The following is a 23,276-nucleotide window of genomic DNA, read 5'->3' as shown; positions in this document are numbered from 1 at the left end:
AAGGCAGGAATTTCAGGGGAGGTTTCGGAGGAGGATCTTAGTAAGAATATTAATCAGTTTTCCAGGTGTGCCCTTCAATGCTGATTCATCATAATGAGGGTATAGCGGGGTAAGGGTCATTCTGTGGTCAGTTTCACCTTCTAAGAATGTCACTGAAGAGGGACCAGGACCAAGGTGGGTCTGACACGGCACAGTCTGGAATGGGTAAACCATTTGCTCCAAAGTGTCATCGGTTAGGGAAAATAAGACCTTGTGATTTATTATGTGGCTGTAAATTGCTTGACCAGTTTGTTCAGCTATCTGACACAGTTGCCCCATTCCACTTGCCAAGGAATTTTCCTAACTTCTTACTATCCAGCCTTACTACAAGCAATGTCTTCTGATAGGCGATATCATTACAACACACAGCTGGTTTTCTGTGGATGAAAAATGCTCTTAACCCTAAATTGTGGAGGAGCTTCAAGATTCCCTAGGCTGTCGAGCATATTAGTTGGTGGTAAGAAAAGCCTTAGACCCTGCAGATTGAACTTTCTGGGCCAATACTTCAGAATTTACTTTACCCTTAACTTGAATCCTAACTCCTTAGATTCCTCAGTTCATAAAAAATTTAGTTTAAAAAGCATATGCAGTAAATGTGAATCCAGCTGTCTGTTTTTTGCAAACATGAATTCATCTTCTTGTCCAAATCACTGGCTCCCAGGACTATCCCTAATACACTTTGCTACCTTACTCTTCTAATTTATGGGAACACACACAAAAAATGTGTGACTCTGGAAAATATTTGTTTTCTGTAATTTCTGTCTTTAATAAAAACCTTTCAATAGCGATTTAAAATATGTTGGTCTTTGAAAGAGAAATTTCTACAATGCATATATTAAAATTATTGAATTAAATGAGAATGAAGACAGTTACAATTTCACAATAATTTATTTTAACTATGTTAATTGGTGAACTATTTTAAGCCTATATGATGTACATAGTCTTTGATGATCAGTTATTTATGAAAAATTAATCCCAGTTACTCACTTTGTATTGAGAAAATGATTGAGGTAATGGAGAGTTTCTACTTTTTAAAACCTTATTTTTACCAAAGGATTAAAAACCTTCAACCTCATTAATTGCAAAAGAACCAAGGAGTTTTTTCTAAGTTCTTTTTGTGGCATGTCATTGATTTAATGTAGAGTTTCAGTACATTTCAATAAGAAAGCAATCTTGTTGAATGATACAAGTAGAAGAACAATTAAAAAAATTTTTTTCTTAATCTCTTTGCAGTTTAAAAAAAATACATTTTATTCATTTTTTACAGAGAAGAGGGGAGAGAGATAAAGAGTTGAAACATTGGTCAGCTGCCTCCTGCATACTCCCTACTGGGGATGTGCCCGCAACCAAGGTACATGCCCTTGACCGGAATTGAACCTGGGACCCTTCAGTCTGCAGGCCAAAGCTCTATCCAATGAGCCAAACCGGTTAGGGATCTTTACAGTTTTAACAGATACTTTTTGATTAAGGTATTACATATGTGTCCATATCCCCCTACTTACCCCCTCACGCACCCCACCCTCGCTCATGCCCTCACCCCCCTAGTGTCTGTGTCTATTGGTTAGGCTTATATGCATGCATACAAGTCCTTTGGTTGATCTCTCCCCCTTACTCCCACCCTCCCCTACCTTCCCTCTGAGGTTTGACGGTCTGATCAATAATTCTCTGTCTCTGTCTATGTTATTGTTCATCAGTTTATGTTATTCATTATATTCCACAAATGAGTGAGATCATGTGATATTTATCTTTCTCCAACTGAATTATTTCGCTTAGCATTATGCTATCCAGGTCCATCCATGCTACTGCAAATGGTAGGAGTTCCTTCCTTTTTACAGCAGCTTAGTATTCTATTGTATAGATATACCACAGTTTTCTAAACCACTCATCTGCTGATGGGCACTTAGGCTGTTTCCAAATCTTAGCTATGGTGAATTGTGCTGCTATGAACATAGGAGTGCATATATCCTCTGATTGGTGTTTCTAGTTTCTTGGGATATATTCCTAGAAGTGAGATCACTGGGTCAAACGGGAGTTCCACTTTTAGTTTTTTGAGGAAACTCCATACTGTCTTCCACAGTGGCTGCACCAGTCTGCATTCCCACCAGCAGTGCATGAGGGTTCCTTTTTCTCCACATCCTCACCAGCACTTGTCGTTTGTTGATTTGTTGATGAGCCATTCTGACAGGTGTGAGGTGGTACCTCATTGTCATTTTGATTTGCATCTCTTGGAGGATTAGTGACTTTGAGCATGTTTTTATATGTCTCTTGGCTTTCTGTATGTCTTCTTTCGAAAAGTATCTATTTAGGTCCATTGCCCATTTTTTTTTATTGGATTGTTTGTCTTCCTTTTGTTAAGTTGTATGTGTCCCTGTAAATGTTGGAGATTAAAACCTTATCAGAGATAACATTGGCAAATATGTTCTCCCATGCAATGGGCTTTCTTATTGTTTTGTTGATGGTTTCTTTTGCTGTGCAGAAGCTTTTTATTTTGATGTAGTCCCATTTGTTTCTCTTTAGTTTCCATTGCCCTAGGAGCAGTATCGGTGAAGAAATTCCTTCGGCATACGTCTGAGATATTGCTGCCTGTGGATTCCTCTAAGGTTTTTATGGTTTCCCATCTTACGGTTAAGTCCTTTATCCATTTTGAGTTTATTTTTGTGTATGGTGTAAGTTGGTGGCCTAGTTTCATTTTTTTGCATGTATCTGTCCAATTTTCCCAACACCATTTATCGAAGAGACTGTCTTGATCCCATTGTATGCTCTTGCCCCCTTTGTCAAATATTAATTGAGCATAGTGGTTTGGGTCAATTTCTGGGTTCTCTATTCCATTGGTCTATATGTCTGTTCTTGTGCCAGTACAGGCTGTTTTGAGAACAGTGGCTTGATATCTGGTATTGAGATTCCACCTACTTTGTTCTTCTTTCTCAGGATTGCTGCAGCTATTCAAAGTCTTTTTTCATTGCAGATGAATTTTTGGAAAGTTCGTTCTAGGTCTGTGAAATATGTCATTGGTATTTTAATGGGGATTGCATTGAATCTATAGATTGCTTTGGGTAGCATGGACATTTTAATGATGTTGATTCTACCAATCCATGAACACGGTATATTGAAATTTTTGATGTTATGATAGTGTTCCATTTCTAAGAGTAAATATAATAAAATACTGATGAAAAATCTAAACCTAGCTATGGTCCTGATTATCTGAATTTCAATTAATATGATGGTCTGCTCATATACATTTTGAAATAAATTTTATTGAAGACCCACCTTTATTAAATTGAAGATTTGAGTTTCAACTCTCACAATACAAACAGGAATTAAGGTACAGAAAAACAATCTCTTATTCTCTTCTGTCAAAATCAATTATGTGCCCAGCTGGCATGGCTCAGTAGTTGAACTTCTACCTATGAACTAGGAGGTCATGCCTAAATTTATTTGTATCTGTCTGGGTCCATGTCAAACCTGCCTGGGTTGCGGGCTCCATCCCCAGTGTGGGGCGTGCATGAGGCAGCCGATCAATGATTCTCTCTCATCATTGATGTTTCTCTCTCTCTTTCCCTCTCCCTTTCTCTCTGAAATAAATAAAAATATATTTTAAAAAAATCAATTATGTAAAGGTTCTCATGATAATTTGGCCAGAACAAATATATGGGAGTCAATCATTATGAAGAGCAATTGCCTACTACAATCCCTTTTAATTCTGTGTTACTGAAAGTGTAGTCCATAAACCAGCAGCATCAAAGTACTTTAGAAACGCAGAAACCCAAGCCTTACTCCAGACCTACTGAATCATAAAAGAATACATTCTTTAAAAGAATAAATTCTAAATTTATTTAAGAGTGTTCTGATGAACATACATGTTAGAAAAATTTTATTTGTATCTGTCTGGGTCCATGTCTATACTTTCCTTTATTCTGGAATGAAATTAAAGAATCAGACAGATACAAATACATACGTTAAAATTTATTTTTTCTGTGATTAAAATTATCTTTTTTTAAACAAAAAATAAATGTAAAGGTATAAGAGGATGCTCTATTTCACAGTGGTGGTGGTGAGGGCCAAAAAACACAGCTCAAAATAAAAGAAATATTGTGGTTTTCTTAAAATATATTCAAGTCCAAACTAATATGATTAAAATAGCTGCCATTTACTGAATGCGGCCTTATATGTAAGGAACTGCCATAAAAGATTTTTTTAAATGTCATTTAATCTTAATCATAAGATAGGGACTAACTTTATTTAGATGAGGAAACAAGAACTGTTGAATTTTGGATATTGAATTTAAACCCAGTAGAGTGACTCTAGTTCTAACAATTCATGATGCACAATTTTAGGAAACTTCTTTTATCTCACAGTATATGTAACATATTTCAGGTTTCCTCTCTTCAATAGAGAATACACATACAATTTTCTCTTTGAATTACTTTAGAGATGTATATGATGATCTATTTATAATCACATTGACTTAATGGTCTTAAAATAAGATAAATGCCTTAGGTTCCTATGATCAATATATATTAATTATGTCTTCAGTGCCTTGTTTTTCATTTTAAAAAAAGATATAAACTGTACTGTAATTTGTTTCCTTGCACCATCTAGTGGATTTAAATGATAACTGCGCAGTACCGTACATGATTACGAGTTAACTGAACAAGTTAAGTTTTCAAACATACTGGAGAACTGCTCCTAAAACTATTTCGGATCACACCACAAATATACTCATAACTATTTTATTTCCCTTTTCATAAGGAAATCAATTAAGCATGGGTGCCGAGTTATCAGCGACTGCTTAAATCCACAACTAAATAACAAAAACAGTATCCCTGTCATCTGTTTACGATTGGACATAATATATACATTTCAGTCTGTCCCACCCTCTTCATAAACTCCAAGGCTTCCAAGGCAGCTGCGCAGACGCACCGCGAGGCTGCACGGAGCCAGTGCGCAGGCGCACTTAGAGCGGAAGCGGGGAGGCGGGGCTAAACTCGGAGCCAGGAGCGGAAGAGGCCCAGGCAGCTGGGTGTAGCGAGGGGACTGTTTGGCGTTGAGTCTGGGGTCGGCCGGAGCTCAAATCCCCAGACCGCGGGGGACGTCCAGAGACACTAAAGACTTGGTGTTCCGGGGCGGTCGCCGCTGACTGCTGGTTCGCCGACTGCTGGTTCCCTGCCTGCGGCCGCGGACACCCTCGCCTCGCCGCCTGAAGATCGGCCCTGAGAGGCCTCTAGGCCTAGGCGCGGCCCGCGGAGCCCGACGCGCTGCTGCCGCCCGTGCTGCTGTGAGTACCGCTACGAGCGCTCTCTCCACGGTCGTTTACACATTAAAATGGAGGAGATTTCGTTGGCTAACCTGGATACTAACAAGCTAGAGGCCATCGCTCAGGAGATATACGTAGACCTGATAGAGGATTCTTGTTTGGGCTTCTGCTTTGAGGTGCACCGCGCAGTCAAGTGTGGCTACTTCTACCTGGAGTTCGCGGACACTGGTAGTGTGAAGGATTTTGGCATTCAGCCCGTGGAGGATAAAGGAGCGTGCCGCCTCCCGCTCTGCTCCCTTCCTGGAGAATCTGGGAATGGGTCTGATCAGCAGCTGCAACGCTCACCTCCGGAATTCCAGTAGCAGCAATGTGAGAGAGCCTGAGTGTGACCAGGACAATAACCTAGACCGGTCCTGTGGTCTGGAGAAGTTAGGTAGCTAAGTAGGGGGGGGGGGAGGGGAATCAGACAAAAGACCCAATTCCCATTGAAGATTCTAGCCTTTAAAACCCCAAAGTGGAGAATTTAAAAATTCGGATTCTTTTCTAAGTATATTAACCTGGAATCGGTTTTGAAACCCTGGGCAGGAGGAGCTGTTCATCTTGCACCATGCAATGCAAGGTTGATTTCTAAACACACCAGAAAGTGCACAAGATTCCTGTACTGCCCCCTTGCACAGGTGAGCCGCTGTGTGCCCAGCATACAAGATCCTTTGGTTCCTCATCCTTTAGGTTTGCCCGATGTCAAGGGCTTCTTCAATAACTTAACACTTTGGACATAACTGATGGCCAGGCCTTTATCTTTGGGCCTCAGTGGACTGCTCCTCTGATCTCTGAGCCTGTTTTGGGCTTCTTCAAGACAAAATGAAAGTCAAGTATGAGATCTGGATATTAACAATTCCAATTTGGGAAAACCGAGAAGAAAGAGAAGAATTTCCAGCTGAATCTGGTAGGGGAAACTCTGTGGTCTTGGCTCCAATAAGAAGAAAAGGTGAAGTCACCAATTTCCCAAGGGTCCAGCATTTACAGTGACTTCAACGGACTTGGGGACAAGGGCCAGCCTTTTGTTGAAGAGAGCCCTCTTTCCGGCATCCCATGTGGTGGCATAGGCTTAGCAGATGGACTACTTGGTTATCCAGGCAGGTTGAGGATTTGGTTATGGTCCCTTGGGGAGATAGCAGGGGCCTCTGCAACTATGCACGATCTCTCAAACAGCAAGATTCATATCTGGATATATTATTCTGTGGACAACAGTTTGGTGGGGCAGTCATTTTCTTACTCTTGAGTTATGGTTACATAGCCCAGTCCATGGGTCTGACTTGGTCACTATGCTAGGTCACTACCTGCCTTCTACCCTAGTAGGGGCAGGCCTAAACTATGGAGGAGCATCATGGCTGTGCAGGAGGCTGTGCTTTGAAAGCTGAGCCCAGAGTGGACCTCTTCCAGCAGCCCTCAATAATGTGAATGGTTTAGTGTTAGGAGCCAAGGAGCAGGACTGGGTTTTCTCCCATCTGCCTGTGCAGTATCCAGTTGAATGCCCCTGTTCCTTGGGGTGTGCACTTACAGAGCTCTGCTGTGGTACCTAGACTGTGACCACGTTCTCTGCCCCTCACAAAGGGCAGTCCTTTTCAGTTGGTCTTCTTTGGACCTTGAATACAGGAGCTGTTTTTTGTTGAAAGTCAGGGAAGGGCCCCCAGAAATTCCTTGGCTTCAGGGAATGGGATAGGGGAAGATGGAAGGTGTGAGCCACATATCAAAACTACCCTCCACTTTATTCCCTGATTGAGGGTTATGAAGTGTAGAGGGGAGGGAGCCCCAAGGTGAGCAGGTGCTGCTTTATTTGAAATGTTTTCTTACCTCATTCTGTGCCCCAGTAAGGGGCCCAGCCTCATCTGTCTGGCTTGGCCCCATCTTCCTCCTTTTCCCTGTTCCACTGCCTATCTGGTGCAGCTCATGATTCCAGGTGCTGCCTGCCACCTTGATTTTACAATGACCAGTTTCAGTTCATTCCTTGATGCTCCTGCTTCTGAAACCTAACCAGTTTCATTTTCCTTGGCTTCTTTTAAGTTTTTCCCCTTGTTTTTGTGGGAGACTCAGAAGAATCTATGGCTCCCTCTGTTGGGATTAGGGTGGGGAAAAAGTAATTGTTTGTATATGAAAGGCAATGTGATTCCCAAGTCTTTCTCCTCTAGGACTGCCTTCCTAATATGCCTTCCTGCTGTGTCTTATTTCATGAGGAGTTATAGCTTCCCACTTCCACTTGGATAAGCAGAAGAACAGTAAAGGCTAGAGACAAACACATGGATGGAGTGGGTCCTGATCCATTTTCTCTAACCCTGGCTATGCATGTATCCTTTCTTACTCTAGAATGAATTATTTGGACTGTGTGGACTGATTTGGGGTACATGCTCTAGAAGATTTAGGAAACATTAGTAATAGGGCCTCAAGATTGTGGATTACTGCATTTTCCCCCTAGAGTTGTCCTGGTCAGGGTAGGGGCCTAGTTACAGATTGGTTTTTAATCTAAGAATTATGATTACTTTTTAAAAAGTTAAACTTTGGCAAGAGCTAAAATAATTTTGGGTAATCTGCCCTTGACTTTATAGACATCTTCTAAGGAGATAATAGAAGTAAAGGAGGGTTTAAGTGAGACTCTGGCCTACTTCCAGATAATGTCTGGGAAACAGACTGAAGGTAATGCCATTGTCCACTCTTCCATCAGAGAGGGAGCTCAGATTGTGATATTACCATTTTCTTACTGGCCTTTTCTCCTGGTTAGAGGATGAAGTGGGAAGTTCATATTATCTCTCACTTGGTTTTGTTTTTGCCCCCCACTATTAGGGCAGTAGCCCCCTGCCCTGGATGGGTATGAAGTGGGCTAGAACAAACTAACTCCTTTCATTTTGGTGGAGATAATGCTCCCTACCATATAGTTGACAGTGGTTAGGAACTCTCCCTTTCCTTACCTATCTTCCCTCTAACAGCAAAATTCTTAACCTTTCCTCTTCAATTAAATGTATTGATCACCCTGTAATTCTTTATGTGTCTCTGTGTGTGTGTGTGTGTGTGTGTGTGTGTGTGTGTGTGTGTGTGTGTGTGTGTATGGGGGGAAGGGGTTCTTTACAAAATTTCTGTGGTTTGTGGCTTATTCTTCCATAGGTTATTTCCTATCACCGCATGCCCAGGGGCCATTACCTGGCATTATCGCATGCTGGGATCATTGGGGAAGTGTAGTGAAATTTACCTCTGTCCTTTGTTTTGGAGATTCTTATTTTTGCAAAGTAGTTTATCCTATATAGATTGCTGTGTATTCCCCTTGCCCCTATGGCTGTTGGTGTAAATAAATTGCATCTCCCCATTGGTAAATAGTAATAATAAAATTTTTAAAAATGACTTTATTTGGCCTTTGTATGTTAATGCTTTACAACTATATGTTTTTCAGGTATTGATAGTAAAATAAATGTTTAATTGCTGTTGAACCTTAATCACTTTTTCCTGATTATGCGTTTTATCAGTATAGATAGAAGAACACTGTCTAACTTTGTTTTTCCATCTAGTTCTGCAAATTTGCTTTCTGCAACATCTAGTGAAAGAAACAAACTATATAGAATCTGCCCTTTTTCATATGAGATAAGAATGTGGTAAAATAAATATAGTCCAACCTATCACCAAAAGTCCAATGTGAAAGATCGTTCAATTTAAATGGAACTCAAGGTATCTTAAATATATACCTTTCACCACCACTTCAAGCTAATGTCCTTGCTCTAAAAAGGCAAGTGATTCATAGGAAAACATGAGTTTACCTTTATAAAGGTAGTTTTTTCCAAATACTTTATATTTTACCCCAACTTTTCATGTTTTTCACTTTGTTTTTAGAATAATTTTGAATTTTTTATTCCATTTCCTAATCCAGAGTTGGAGTACTTCCCCACAAGTTGTGCATATTAATTCTTAGTACTGATAAAAATCACTTGATTGCTAGATGTTGTAGTTCATTAAAGAAACAGTCCAAAATTGGAAATAACGTTGTTAGATGAGTAAAAATTATTATAGGAATTAAGAGGGAAAATTGTCTCAAAATAGGGAGCCTTCTGGACATATAACATGGTTTTGAGTCACAACATTCAAATGTAGCCACAGCAAATACTTTTGGATCTTATTTTGTATGTTTAAATCGGAATTAATATATTTAATACTAACCTAGTTAGTTTTTTGAAATAAGATATTTGCAAAACCTCAGTGCCTTACTAAATTCATGGTAAGACTTCTAAAATTATTCCTTTTCATGTTTTCTAATTTTTTTTTTCTTAAAAAGAAAAAAACAACAACATTATATACCTTTTAAGTTCCTACGTTTCACTCCCTACTGCATTTTAGCAATAGCACACGTAGCATGAGATCAGGAATCTAATAAATGGTTAATTAATGTTAACAAGATAAAGACAGAAAATTACTTATGCTCAAGTTAAGGGTTCAGGAAGAGCTTTATTTGCACACAGTAATAAGCTAGTAATGTTGCTTTCCTTTAGGACCTATCTGAGGTACTTTAAAGTATTTCTTTAATTTTTAAAGTGTTTTATGAAATGAGGATGTATTAATGTGTTAAAACCCAACATTTATAATTTATTAAACTTCATTCACACTGGTCTTTAAAATAATTGTCATGGTTAGTGAATTGCTGCTTCTCCTATCATTTTAGAGATAGCATCAGACTGGAAGTGTTACACTGCTGTGGGAGGCCCAAGCTCTGATTCTCATTCATGTCCCAAAAGATGCTCATGATGCTTTAGAGGGAAACATTTGTTACAAGTGATACACTTATTTAAAAAGATATTGCAGATAAACCTGTAAATCTGTGGGTTTTTCTTTTTCATTTTTAAAACATTTTCAGTCATATATTGCTTGAGCCTCATTAGGTAGGTAAATAAAATATTAAATTCATTTTAGAGATGAGGAAATATGTCCAGCAACAAACAAAAATAGAGAAACACTAGAAGCAAAAGCAGAATGCTGGTGCTAGCCAGTGCTCTTTGTTGAAGCAATAGGAAATTTCATCTAGTAAATGAAAGGACTCATTTTAAAAAAGACAAGCTATGGTTAAAGTAGATTGAAAACTTTATGAGTTTGAAAACATTGAAAAAATCGAAAATAAAAAATATAACTCACCAAAAGTGACAGAAGGAATTTGTATTTTTTAATTAATACAGCTACAACTTAAAAGCCAATTCCTCTCATCTCTACCCAAATATACACACAAAAACACTAGACACTTAGAATTTTACAGACAATACAGCAGGAAAAAAACAAGCCTACGTGTATGAGAAAGATTTTTTTAAAAATTGAAGATGCTATCAAAGCAGATCCTTTAAAATGTCAAAAACATTGTCAACAAGCCAAATTCATCCCAGGAAAGTAAGATTTTGACTCAGAAAGTCACATCATGATTAGGGTAAAACTGAAAATCTTGATAGATACAGAAAAATACTCTGTAAAATTCAATGTCAATTGTTGATTTAGAAAATAGTTATTAATATAGAAACTAGGGGGCTAAATAACTCCCATACATTGAGTACTATATACAGTTGCAGTGCTTAATGATAAATACCTGGAGGCATTCCTTTTAAAATCAGGAATGGAAGAAATAAAATTCTCATATTCTCAGATATTTAATTGGATAATTTTCTAGAATCTGAACAGACTGATAGAGTGCAGTAAAGTTGCTGGATATAAGAATATCCATAATCAGAATAATAAAAATTTTTAAATATTTCTAATGTAAACCTACAAAAATTATAGTGATTCTATGAATTAGAGGTATAAGATACATGGAGAAAATTATAAAATTTTCTTCAGGTATGTTAGAGAAAACCCATATAAATGGAGAGTGATAGGATATTCATGGATTGAAGCTCAAAATTATTCAAGTATATGAATTGGAGTTACCTTAATAAAAATCCAAATACTAGTAGACATTTTTATGGAACTTAACAAGCTAATTTTAAGATTTAATATAAAAACCAAGGTGCAAGAATAAAGATCTTTTTTAAAAAATGTTTCATACATAGTATGGTTTTGGTGCAGGAACAGTGGAATAGAATAAAGTTCAGAATTAGCTAGAAAAACCTAATTCTATATAACTAAATTGGTATTATAGTCAGTGGATTATAAACCAATATATTGTTCTGAAATAGATTATCCATAAATAAATAATAAAACTAGAGAAAAAAATCTTCATGTACATATAAGACTTATTGTGGAAAAGTAATACAACAAACCTTTATAAGAAAGTAGGATATGTTTATAATTATAGGGAAGAGAAAAATGTCTTAAGTAAATAGAAGCAAACAAAAATAAAAGATTGATACAGTGGACTAAAACAAACTTTTTGTGCTTTGTCATACTAGAAACAAAACAAATCCCTATGACATACTTGTGAGAAGTGTTGCAGTTCTTATTATAGATAAAAGATTATTAACAAAATAAGTATACAGTTGACAAATGGAGCAAGTAAAAGAATAGCTCATTTATAGAAGAAATCCAAATGGCATAAAAAGATGTGAAAAGTTAACAGGTTCAGAGAAATGCAAACTAAAAGCATATGAAATACCAATTTATATAACAGTGTGGTTAAAATTAAAAAAGGTGATGATACCAAATCTGACCATTATATAGAGCAACTAAAACGTGTACATTGCTGGTAGACTGTAAATTGATAAAAATATTTTAGAAAGCAATTTGGAAATATCTATTAGTTGATAAGTATATCCAGTCCCCTAATATTTCCACTTCTTGTAGCATTATTTGTAATAAGAAAAATTTGAAAACAATAAAAAATAAACATAGTTACTATAAAGAATTGGAAATAACTAGAACTGCACAAATAAAATATTTAGTGAAAGATTACCATAATTTGCTGCCTTTCACTTGAAGTTTAACAATATACAAACCAATGCTATATTTTTTAAGGAATATGTGCATATGTAATAAAAAAAGTTCTGTACACCAAAATCATTGAACTAGACCTCTACTTCTAGAGATTGGAAAAAGATGATGCAAAACATCTGGATATTGAATAAATTGCAACAAAGATACTATTAAGTGTCTTGCTATCCTTCCAAGAAAGTAAGGAAAATAGCCAGCTCTTCCTTCTAAATTCACACAGCACCAGAGATGCCGTGGAAGCAGAAAATGGGACTGCAGTGTGAAGCATACAGATACCAAGAATTTCCATGTGGGAGTGGAAGATTAAGCCTGGATCAAAAATTGACACCCTTACACTATATATAAATACAAGATACCTGAAATAGTCTTTACATCCTTAGTGAAAGACTGGGTAGAGGAAAAAGAGAGAGACATGGACAAACTATTGAACCTCAGAGGGAAGGCAGGGGAGGGTGGTTGGGAAGAGATCAACCAATGAACTTTTATACATATATGCAAAACCCGTGGACACAAACAATGGGGTGGTGAGGGCCTGGAGGAGGGGGGACGGGAGTGGGCCGAAAAAGCTTAATGGGGGGAAAAGGAGGACTTACGTAATACTTTCAACAGTAAAGATTTAAGTAATATTAAAGAGTGCGAGAGACAGAAAGACAAATACCTTCCTGACTGCAGAGAGAATAGAAAAGAAAGTCTGCCATGGCCAGATGTGAAATAATAATACCATCATCATCATTTCTTTTGGGAACTTGTACCCATTCCCTTGCTTTCACATAGTTAACTCTATCCAGCTACCTAAAAGTTACATAATGTGTCCAAGATGATATTTTATTCTTTAGCTATCTGTCAGAATTTGGGTCCCTTGGCATTTCAGAAAATAGAAGCTTGCAATAAAAGAAACATCTATTGTTTTAAAGATTTCACTCACACCTATTATATTCTGTTTCTAATACTACTTATAAGAAAGGAGTGCTAATTCTGTAGATTATTATTTCTACTGACTACAGAATTAGCACTCTTTTCTTGTAACTAGAATTATTAAATGCAAGTTATAATGTCTATAAATTAAATATTTAAGTTAAATGGAATTTTAAATGAACAAGATACAGGAGAGAATGATGGAGTTATGAAAATGAAAGTAATAGAACTGAAAATAAAACAATGTATGCCTATAAAATTAAAAACTCAACGTACAGGTTTAATTAAAAGTTAAAACTTCCAGTTTAATTAAAATGGAAAAATGTAAACAGCATTAAGCACAATCTATTGGTTAATGATTTTGCTTAGTTGTTCAGACAGCAGTGTGTGTATTTGTGTTGCCTCCTTGCCTCCTATTAGTAAACCCAGGTTTTTTTTTTTGTTTGTTTGTTTGTTTTTTTTTTTTTTTTTTAAGTAGATAATTGCAAAGTAAAAGTGCAGCAAGGAAAAAGAAGTAATAACACTGAAAGTCAATTGGATGTGATTAGAAGATGGCTGACTGGGAATAGTGACACTGCCAACATTCTAGAGACCCAAGATATGCAGCCAGAGACCTTAATGAAAGTGAAATTATCAACACAAAGGAGGAATCTGGTTGTTACAAAAAGGATAAAGATGTGTCAGAGGAGGTGAAGGTTCCAGTAAACTTGACATAAAAGGATATGTCAGAGATACTTCAAAATACTGAATGTGCAAACTGTCCAGTAGGCAGAATTCTAAAGATAAGTCTCGATATTCTTGTCCCCTGGCTATTCAATCAAATAGTATTCTAAACACTGCTATGAAGGTATTTCACAGATGCAATTAAAGTCCCTCATAGGTTGATTGGAGGATATGGATTTTGGGGGCTGGACTTGACCCAGTTTAAAACTTGGAAAACACTCCATCTGGAAGTGAAAAGGCAGAGAGATTTGAAGGGTGTTCTCATTTCAGTTTGCAGGGTCAATTTTACAATCCGCACAACTGTCAAAGCAAGCACTGCCTGCATAGCTATTGTTTCTTTTCTTTTTTCCTTTAAAAAATATTTTTATTGATTTCAGAGAGCAAGGGAGAGGGAGAGAGAGATAGAAACATCAATGATGAGAGAGAATCATTGATCTGCTGCCTCCTGAACACCCCACACTGAGGATTGAGCCCACAACCCAGGCATGTGCCCTGACGGGGAATCAAACTATGACCTCCAGATTCATAGGTTGACACTCAACCACTGAGCACACCAGCCGGGCTGTTTCTTTTCTTAAAATGTTAATGCTGCATCTTTTTTTAAAGATTGTATTCCAAATTTAAAAAATTAGCAGTCAAGAAATCACACATTGACCTTCCATAGATACTTTGGGAGATTTAGCCTAAAACACAAACAAATATGGGTCTCCCAGATAGCTCTTTGGGGAAGCTTATAAAACTGACAGTACAAAAGTAAGGAAAGCATTTGGTAGCAAAAGCAGAGAAAAAAGAATATAGGCTAAATGAAACAGAGAATATTTAACCAAGAATTAAGGGAGGAAGAAGGTACTTCCTGCATTAATGAAAAACCTCGAATCCATGAGGAAGAACACAAATGTATAAGGAAAGTTCATAGGCATTGGACTCAGATATTTGTCCTTAATCTTCACTCTAACTTATTAATAAATAAATTTGGGAAGTTAACATTCTTTAGGAACTCTTACTTTCTGTTTATTTTATAGATATAGCAATAATACCACACAGTTATGAAACTAAATATGTGAGGATAATGGGTGGTGAGTGGAGTAAAATAATGCTTTCCTGAGAAGGTGATATGTGAACTGAAGAACCTAGAGTTAAACTAGTTACCTAGGATAAACTTGTCAGGGTGGGGGTTGGGTTGTTAGAGGAGGATGGAGATGGGAAAGGCCTCTCAGGGAGCTGATGTGTTAGAACCATTCAGATGGAAGGTTTAAAGCTCTGGGGAAATTATCATTTTGTGCCTCTATAGATAGAAAAATGTCACTTATTAATATAAAGCCACATATCCCTTCCATCTCTATCAGGAGATTTCTGAATGCTATTGAAAAGAAAAGTCATTAGATGGTGATCTTTATTACTGGCATAACCCTCTTACTTGGGTTTTATCAGGTAAATAGATAAATAGCAATTAGGAATATAATTCCACAGAGCTCTAAGGAAACAAACTCATTAACATAATAACATCTTACACCTGGGAGGTTAACCTTACATCTGTAAGATAAAAGCGGTGTTTTAAATACACAGGGACCTCTCCACATTTAATGTGCTTTTATATCCTAAGCTTACGCTTCTCCCACTGGACACTCCTTAGTCTCCCAGCTCTTTCTGTTTCCCAAAATATGCACATGTGCCCGTGCACAGAGAGGAGTTACTACTCTAAATCAAGTCCCAGGTCAGAGTAAGGTTAGCTAATCTGCTTTTGCTCTTGCTGTTATATGAATTATATTTCAAGGCCTTCCTACAGACCAGCCACTTTTCACAGTTTAAAGGTGGATCGGTGTTGGCCTCTTAAGTACTTGCCTTATAGCTAATTTTTTTAAAAATTAAGTGTTCATCAGATGCTGTATATAGAATTGAACACCTGAAGCCTAATTTTATTAATCAATGTCACCATATTGATTAATAAATTCAATAAAAGTTAATTAATTTTAAAAATAAATAGATGACAGTACCTGAAAAGTTGTCTTTACCATCCTGAATAGTTTTGTGGTGTAAGTGATGAATTTGGTATTTAACCTAATGTACAGACAGGGTGTTTATACAGGGTTATAAAACCACATGGTCTTTACCTATGATTATCAACTAACATGCATGCCTGCTGGTAAGAGTGTGTATGTGGGGGTAGGGAAATGCCAAACGAGCTAAAATTAGTTTAATAAAGCACATTTTGGAGTTGGGGAGGGAGGAGCTAAAGAAAAATAAATAAGAGTGCTCATGTTATTTCTGCTTTCTATTTAGTATAGAATTCAACAATGACCCAACAAATGACTTTGACTTTGTTTAATAGGTTGGAAAAAACATTAATCTCAGTCCTGTTTATACAGTAAACACTGTGACCCCAATAAGGCAAGTCTCTTCATTGATAATGAGCTTGAATGAAATAATTTCTTAGATCCATTCCACCTGTAGTATTCTATAATTCTATGAGCTAAAATGTTGGAAAATAACCACCCAAATCATTTTATTCCCAAGACCATTTTTCTCATCTAAATGCAGAGAAACTGGCAACATTAGATTATGGGTTTTTTCACATCAGCCTGTGATTTTCTGTTTTGTTAATTGTTCCATGGCTTTGCCCTAGACCTCCATCCCTTCTTTGGTTGGAACTGTCTCATTCTAAGTCACACTCTCTCTGTTTCAGATGTACATATCTAAGACCATACTTAGGTGTCTCCAACTGAATATTCAATAAGAACCTCATCTTTCATCTTATGCAAAAGTGAAGTCTGGGAAGCTGCATTTTCAATATATGCCCCAGTGAATTTTATTCATTCTAAATGTTGAGAACCACTGCCCTGGAGAGAAAGTAGAAAATAACTCCATATTCATTCTCTCTTTTAATCTCCAATAGGCCATCTAAGATATTTGGACTCTTTTTTTTTTTTTTTTTGTCTGAGCTCCTGTATATGTAAATTATTTTATTTTAAAATGTGAGAATGTAAAGACATCAGGTACATTGTAATGCCTTTACAAAGATAGAAGATTTAGAGCACTTATTCCTTAAATTATGACCCTGAGACTTCTTACCTCTCAAATGAATACAAAATATATTATGCCTCTAAACATTTGGCGCTAGTCTTCTGTTGAATATCTTTGGATCAGTTGAAAAGGTTCCGTCCTTTTGCTCAGGAGTTTAGTGTTCATTTAAAAGGACACTTGCAGCATGAACAAAAATGGCAGTCTGAAGTAAAAGATGGAAAATATGAAATAATTTATCATCTTATCACATCAGAATTAAGGCCTATAATGAACTTCTCAGTTGCACTTGTAGTGCAGCAATTAAAGTATTCTGAACTTCTCTCAGTTACTATTTCTCAGTCTCTTAGTATCAAGTGTTTTACACTTCCATTCAGCTCAAGTTTTGATTTGAGAGCATTATATACACAGTCATTGATTTACCCCTAACAGATCTAATGACTATTCATAAAATTTAAAAACTGATTTTCCTCATCATCAACTTATCATTCGCTATAATAACTTTTCTTCTAAGCAATGACAGCAGACCACAAGAACAATAGAGTAATAAAACCATCTCTATCAGAACAACATTGTACTAGTGAAGAACATATAAAAGAGTTGATTCCATTTAGTTTATCTAGTATTTACTATAGGTTGTTCAGTATTTACAGGGGAAAGAATAATCTATAATGTAGTCTAAAATGCCGCTGTGAAAGTAATGCTAACTGTTCTATAAAAGTTATAATTTTTACTATTGGCAAAGCTATGAGATAGGCTCAAGGAAGCACTAGAGGCTCAGAAAGTGGTATATTGGGACATTTATAAGGTTTCTATGGAAAAAGATAATTAAGCTGCTTTATCTTCTGGATATATGTAAATATTTATCAGACCTGCCCTAACAAGGCCCAGAGGATTATTACTAGAGTGAGCATATATTCTGGTTTTCCTGGGAGAGTCTGAAAACCAACTATCATTATTCAGGTATTACTGGTAGTATCTCCTTGTCCTTTCAAAAGTGTTATGTTTGAGACAATAAATTATATCATTACCTTAGTTATACTCACAGAAAACCTGAGAGAATTTTTAGAAAATAGAGCTTGAAGACCAAACTGTAATGGAGGTTGAGAGAAAGTCTTCAAAGGAAATGTTAAATTTCCATGTAATATAACATATTGATAAGAGTATGTAACTAATCAGAAGTTAGAAATAAATGTATAATTTGCTTTGACATATAGTAAAAAATGTATAGTGGATTAGCTGATGGAGTAATTTGGAATATATGAGACAATGGAAGGAATAAAGATATTTGAAATTGGATCTTGTTGCTTTATGTGATTTGGCATAAAGAATGAACAAGGGCCCAGCCAGTGTGGCTCAGTGGTAGAGCGTCGACCTATGAACCAGAAGGTCTTGGCTCCATTCCTGGTCAGGGCACATGCCCTGGTTGCAGCCTCCATCCCCAGTGGGGGCGCATGCTGGAGTCAGCTTATCAATGATTCTTTCTCATCATTGATGTTTCTCTCCCTCTCCCTTCCTCTCTGAAATCAATAAAAAATAAATTTTAAAAAATGGACAAGGGATAAATTGGAACAATGAAACAATACATCATTATTATATGCTCTGGGAGTTCAATTGGTGAATGAAAGCAATTTTTCCAAACTTCAAACTTTTACCTGTGATTCAGTGGCAAAACCATGGGCAGTTTGCAATCTGGGACCAAATCACCCACTTTGAGATCATATTCAAACAATGCAATATAGCAGATAAGGCATAGCAACTCACAGTTATTAGTAGGCAGCATCATTGAACAAAGAGAGGGGAGGAGTAATTCAGAGTGACTTGCTATATTTGGTTTATAGTTAGTCATGTTCTTGGATAGGGACAATGTTGTAGGCCTTAAAAGTTACCTGTTATTGATCGGTGCTATTCAATAAAATTCTCTGCAATGGCAGGAATGTTCTATGCCTGGAGCTGTGGATAACTGAGCATACAGGGTGGTGATGGCTCCTTCAGAGGTAATGATATATCATGTAAATAGGTAAGTGGATCTTTTATGGAAAAATGTCACTCTGTCCTTAGCTCAGAAAGAGGAGGAAGATAATTTAGATATAAATGCCCATTGTTCAATCTTATATAGATTCCATATCCCTTTATGTATATGTGAAGCTGTCCTGATACCCACCTGGCCCATTTCAATTCCAGAAGCTTTCTTTCTCTCTGGTTCCATTTTATCCTAATTTTCTGTGTTCAGAATGGAGAAAAAGAACACTTAACAATGATCATATTTTATAAATACCAATTTATGTAACTGAATATCCAGCTGCAGATACTATGATAGAGTCTGGGCCCTACAATTAGGAATTAGTTAGTTCTTTGTAGCAATGATAAACATATCATTAACTGGTAGTGAGCAAATTGTTAAGATATAATATAGAAAATTAAGTCTTGTGAAAACTGTGATCATCATCATTTAAAATTTAGTTCACATGCATTAAAAAAGTAATGTTCTACACTGCTAAATTATCTGTATGTTCTGCATTTCCCTCTCACTAACAGGTACACAAAAGACAATTGTTAAGTGTTTAGAATTAAAAAATATATACATCACACTTCTCTGTGTGACATTATGCCAGGAGCATGATTATGCTTTTCTTATTCTGCAATCAATTTTTATTATATTATTTTGAGTGTTAAGTACATGTTTTCTGGAAGAATAAATTTTACCCAGTCATGAAAATGTAACTACCCCTCTTTCACTTTACAGCTGAGGAAACTGAGGCATACAGAAATTAAAGAACTTACTCAAGGTCACACAGATTGATCCTTCCATTGAATCAATTGGTGTCTATTGCTACATAACAAGTCACCACAAGCTTACTAGCTTTAAACAACAAATACTAATTACTAGAGGCCCGGTGCATGAAATTCATGCACGGGAGGGGGGTGTCCTTCAACCCAGCCTGCACCCACTCCAATCAGGGATCCCACTGGGATCGGGCCTAAACGGGCAGTCAGACATCCCTTTCACAATCCAGGACTGCTGACTCCCAACCACTCAGTTGCCTGCCTGCCTGATTGCCCCTAACTGCTTCTGCCTGCCAGCCTGATCACCCCCTAACCACTCCTCTGTCAGCCTGATAGATGCCTAACTGCTCCGCTGCTGGCCCGATTGCCCCTAACTGCCCTCCCTTGCCAGCCTGGTCCCCCACAACTGCCCTCCTCTGCTGGCCCAGTCATCCCTAACTGCCCTCCCCTGGAGGCCTGATCACCCCCAACTGCCCTCCCCTGCTGGCCTGATTGCTCCCAACTGCCCTCCCCTGCAGGCCTGAGTCTCCCCCAACTCCCTCCCCTGCAGGCTGGGTCCCCCCCAACTGCCCTCTGCTATAGGCCTGATCACCCCCAACTGCCCTTCCTCGCAGACCCGGCCCCTCCCAACTGCTCTTCCTTGCAGGCCTGGTCCCTCTCAACTGCCCTCCCCTGCTGGCCTGATTGCTCCCAACTGCTCTTCCCTGCAGGCCTGGTCCCCTCAACTGCCCTCTTCTGTAGGCCTGGCTCCCCCCAAATATCCTCTCCTGCAAGCCTGGGTCCCCCAACTGTCCTCCCCTGCAAATCTGGGTCCCCCCCAACTGCCCTCTCCTGCAGGCCTGGACACCCCTAAATGCCCTCCCCTGCATGCCTGGTCCCTCCCAACTGCCATCCTCTGCTGGCCTGGTCACCCCTAACTGCCCTCCCCTGCTGGCCTGATTGCCCACAATTGCCCTCTCTTGCTGGCCATCTTGTGGTGGCCATCTTGTGTCCACATGGGGGCAGCCATCTTTGACCACATGAGGCAGCCATCTTGTGTCTTGGAGTGATGGTCAATTTCCATATTACTCTTTTATTAGATAGGATTTCACAGTTTCTGTGAGTAAAGAATCCAGGTACAGATTAACTGAGTCTTCTGCTGAGGTTCTGACAGAAATCAAGTTGTCAGCCAGAGCCTCTACCTCATCAGAGCTCTGGGTCCTCTTTCAAGCTCATTGACTATTGGCAGATTCATTTCCTTGTGGTTGTATGCTTGAGGTCTCTGATTTCTTACTAGCTGTTGATGAGGAATTGTTCTCAGCTTCTATAGCCCCCCCCCCCCACTCCACTTCTTGCCATATAACCACCTCCTCTCACAACATGGAAGCTTAGAGTCAACAGAAAATCATCTTTGATGCTTCACTCTCTTTTAAGTACTGACATGGTTAGGCCAGGCCCACTCAGGGTAATCTTCCTTTTTATGAACTCAAACCCCAAAGGAACCTAATTATAGGAGTCATAACCCATTATGTTCACAGCTTCCCCCTCACTCTTTCAAGGGGTTAAACAGGGTGTATAAACCTGGGGAGCAAAGGTTTAGAGGCCATCTTAGATTCCTGCTGACCACATCCATTTACAGACTCAGCCTCACTTCTCTCCTAAGTACCTAGATGTAAACTATTATGAAGTTAAGGGTGGCATTTCCAAGGTGGTATACACTGTTTGTTTCTCTTGTCTGGTCTTCAGGGAACAGGGTAGCACAGTTCAGTAAGAGTAGGTGTCGTATAAGTAATCCACACGAGGCCCTGTCTACCAAATCATGGAGTCCCTATGGAAACACAATATCCATGGACCCACAGGGTATCACAATATCAAAGCAAGCCAACATCTGATATTTAGGGAACTTGATTGTTGACTTTTATTTACATCCATTGGGAGAACTTATCAGTAATATATGGGATGTGAACAACTGCAGACTGTGACAGCCCCCTTTTGGAGCACTTACTTGGGCACTTTTGAATCATTTCTCTGCCTCCCACCCCCTCACCCACCACTCCAGTCTCAATGCTCCACCACATCACTCTCACTTCCATCAGAACTAATGGAGAGGAGCAGAATAAGCACACTTCTTAAAGGTAGGGACCATTAACCCCAACACAGCTCCTCACAAAGTTAAGAATTTCCTGTTAGAATTTTAAGTTTCATGAGAACTGATGATTGTCCTGTGTACTGCCCAGCACAATGTCTGGCCCATTATAGATGTTTAATAAATATTGGTAGAGTAAATGATAAAAGTAGAGGTATATTGAATTGAATATTCTGTTATATTAATTCCAAGAGTAAAATAATGAATTCATTCTCACATTGGCAAGGAGAGAAAAAATTATCTTACCATTATTTCAATTATGAAATATTTTTCTAAATATTTGTATATTCCAGATTTTTACTCTGAAGAATTTAAGAATTTGTTTTTTGTTTTGTTTTTAATCTACTTTATTTTTTAAAGAAATTTAAGATCTCACACTTTTTTTTTTTTTATATATATATTTTATTGATATTTCACAGAGAGGAAGGGAGAGGGATAGAGAGCCAGAAACATCGATGAGAGAGAAACATCGATCAGCTGCCTCCTGCACACCCCCCACTGGGGATGTGCCCGCAACCAAGGTACATGCCCTTGACCGGAATCGAACCCGGGACCCTTCAGTCCACAGGCCGACGCTCTATCCACTGAGCCAAACCGGCCTCGGCTAGATCTCACACTTTTAAGCAAATTTAATATCTCTAAGAATCAAGACATTTCAAAATTATTTTTAAGAATACCAATCTACTATTTTTCCTTTTATGCCTAGTACATTATGAATCCAAACAGTGAAATGGGAAGTTTTTCTGCAAAATGCAAACGAGGTAGGTTATTATTCATCTCATAACTTCCATTTCCTAGGAAGCACCTTGGCAATTAAAGCTTGATTAATTAATTCTTTCTTTTTGGGGGCAGCATTAATGAGAGTATCACAACTTCTAAAAAGCTAAGATGCTAGATTATGAGGGTAGACTATTATAAAATGATTTAGGCACAAATTTTACATTTTAATTTTACATAGAGAAACAAAGTTATGATTAGGTAGCTTAATGAAGTAAAAGAAAAGCTTATAACAAAACATACCATGACACAACAAAAGCATCTAACAAAACTTAGAAAACTACAATTAAATTTAACTTCTGGTACAGAGAGAAAACGTGGCTTTAAAACATGTCTACATTTCCCATATGTCCTATCATTTATTTTTATTGTTATGCTTACTGAAATGGAATTCATGCTACATTTTTATAAACTCTGGCATGTCTGTTTTTTCCATGATGGAAACTGAATAAAATTTAAACCTTGATGAACTCCTTTTAGTGATCAAATTATAGTGGCCAATCTCATGTCTATTTAGAGCAGCCAATAACTTCATGTGTCTGATAAATGACATGTTTGAATATAATTTTTAAAATTACTTTTCTTAAGAGTTCACACATTGGAAGCATCATTTTTAGATTTGAGCACAAAGGCAATTCATTTATTAAGAAAATAACAACTAGATTATAGATCACTTAAGCTATAATTTTAAATGTACCC

The 23,276-nt window shown here is 37.7% G+C and overlaps 1 protein-coding gene across 1 annotated transcript; it reads left to right on the top strand.

Annotated features, from left to right (window-relative positions):
- Nucleotides 1-5,019: 5,019 nt before the first annotated feature.
- ATXN7L3B (ataxin 7 like 3B) lies at nucleotides 5,020-8,683 on the top strand. The gene has a single exon (XM_080661511.1). The coding sequence runs from the start codon at nucleotides 5,362-5,364 to the stop codon at nucleotides 5,653-5,655; it is 294 nt and encodes a 97-aa protein (XP_080517637.1). The 5' UTR covers nucleotides 5,020-5,361; the 3' UTR covers nucleotides 5,656-8,683.
- The last annotated feature ends 14,593 nt before the right edge of the window (nucleotides 8,684-23,276 follow it).

The sequence above is a fragment of the Plecotus auritus genome (assembly GCF_963455305.1).
Source record: "Plecotus auritus genome assembly, chromosome: 3".
Classification (NCBI taxonomy): Eukaryota; Metazoa; Chordata; class Mammalia; order Chiroptera; family Vespertilionidae; genus Plecotus; species Plecotus auritus.
The sequence above is the reverse complement of the archived record's forward strand: the minus strand, read 5'-3'. Positions and strand labels throughout refer to the sequence as shown.

Coding starts and splice junctions, on each gene's coding strand:
- ATXN7L3B (XM_080661511.1), top strand. CDS start 5,362: ATGGAGGAGATTTCGTTGGCTAACCTGGATACTAACAAGCTAGAGGCC.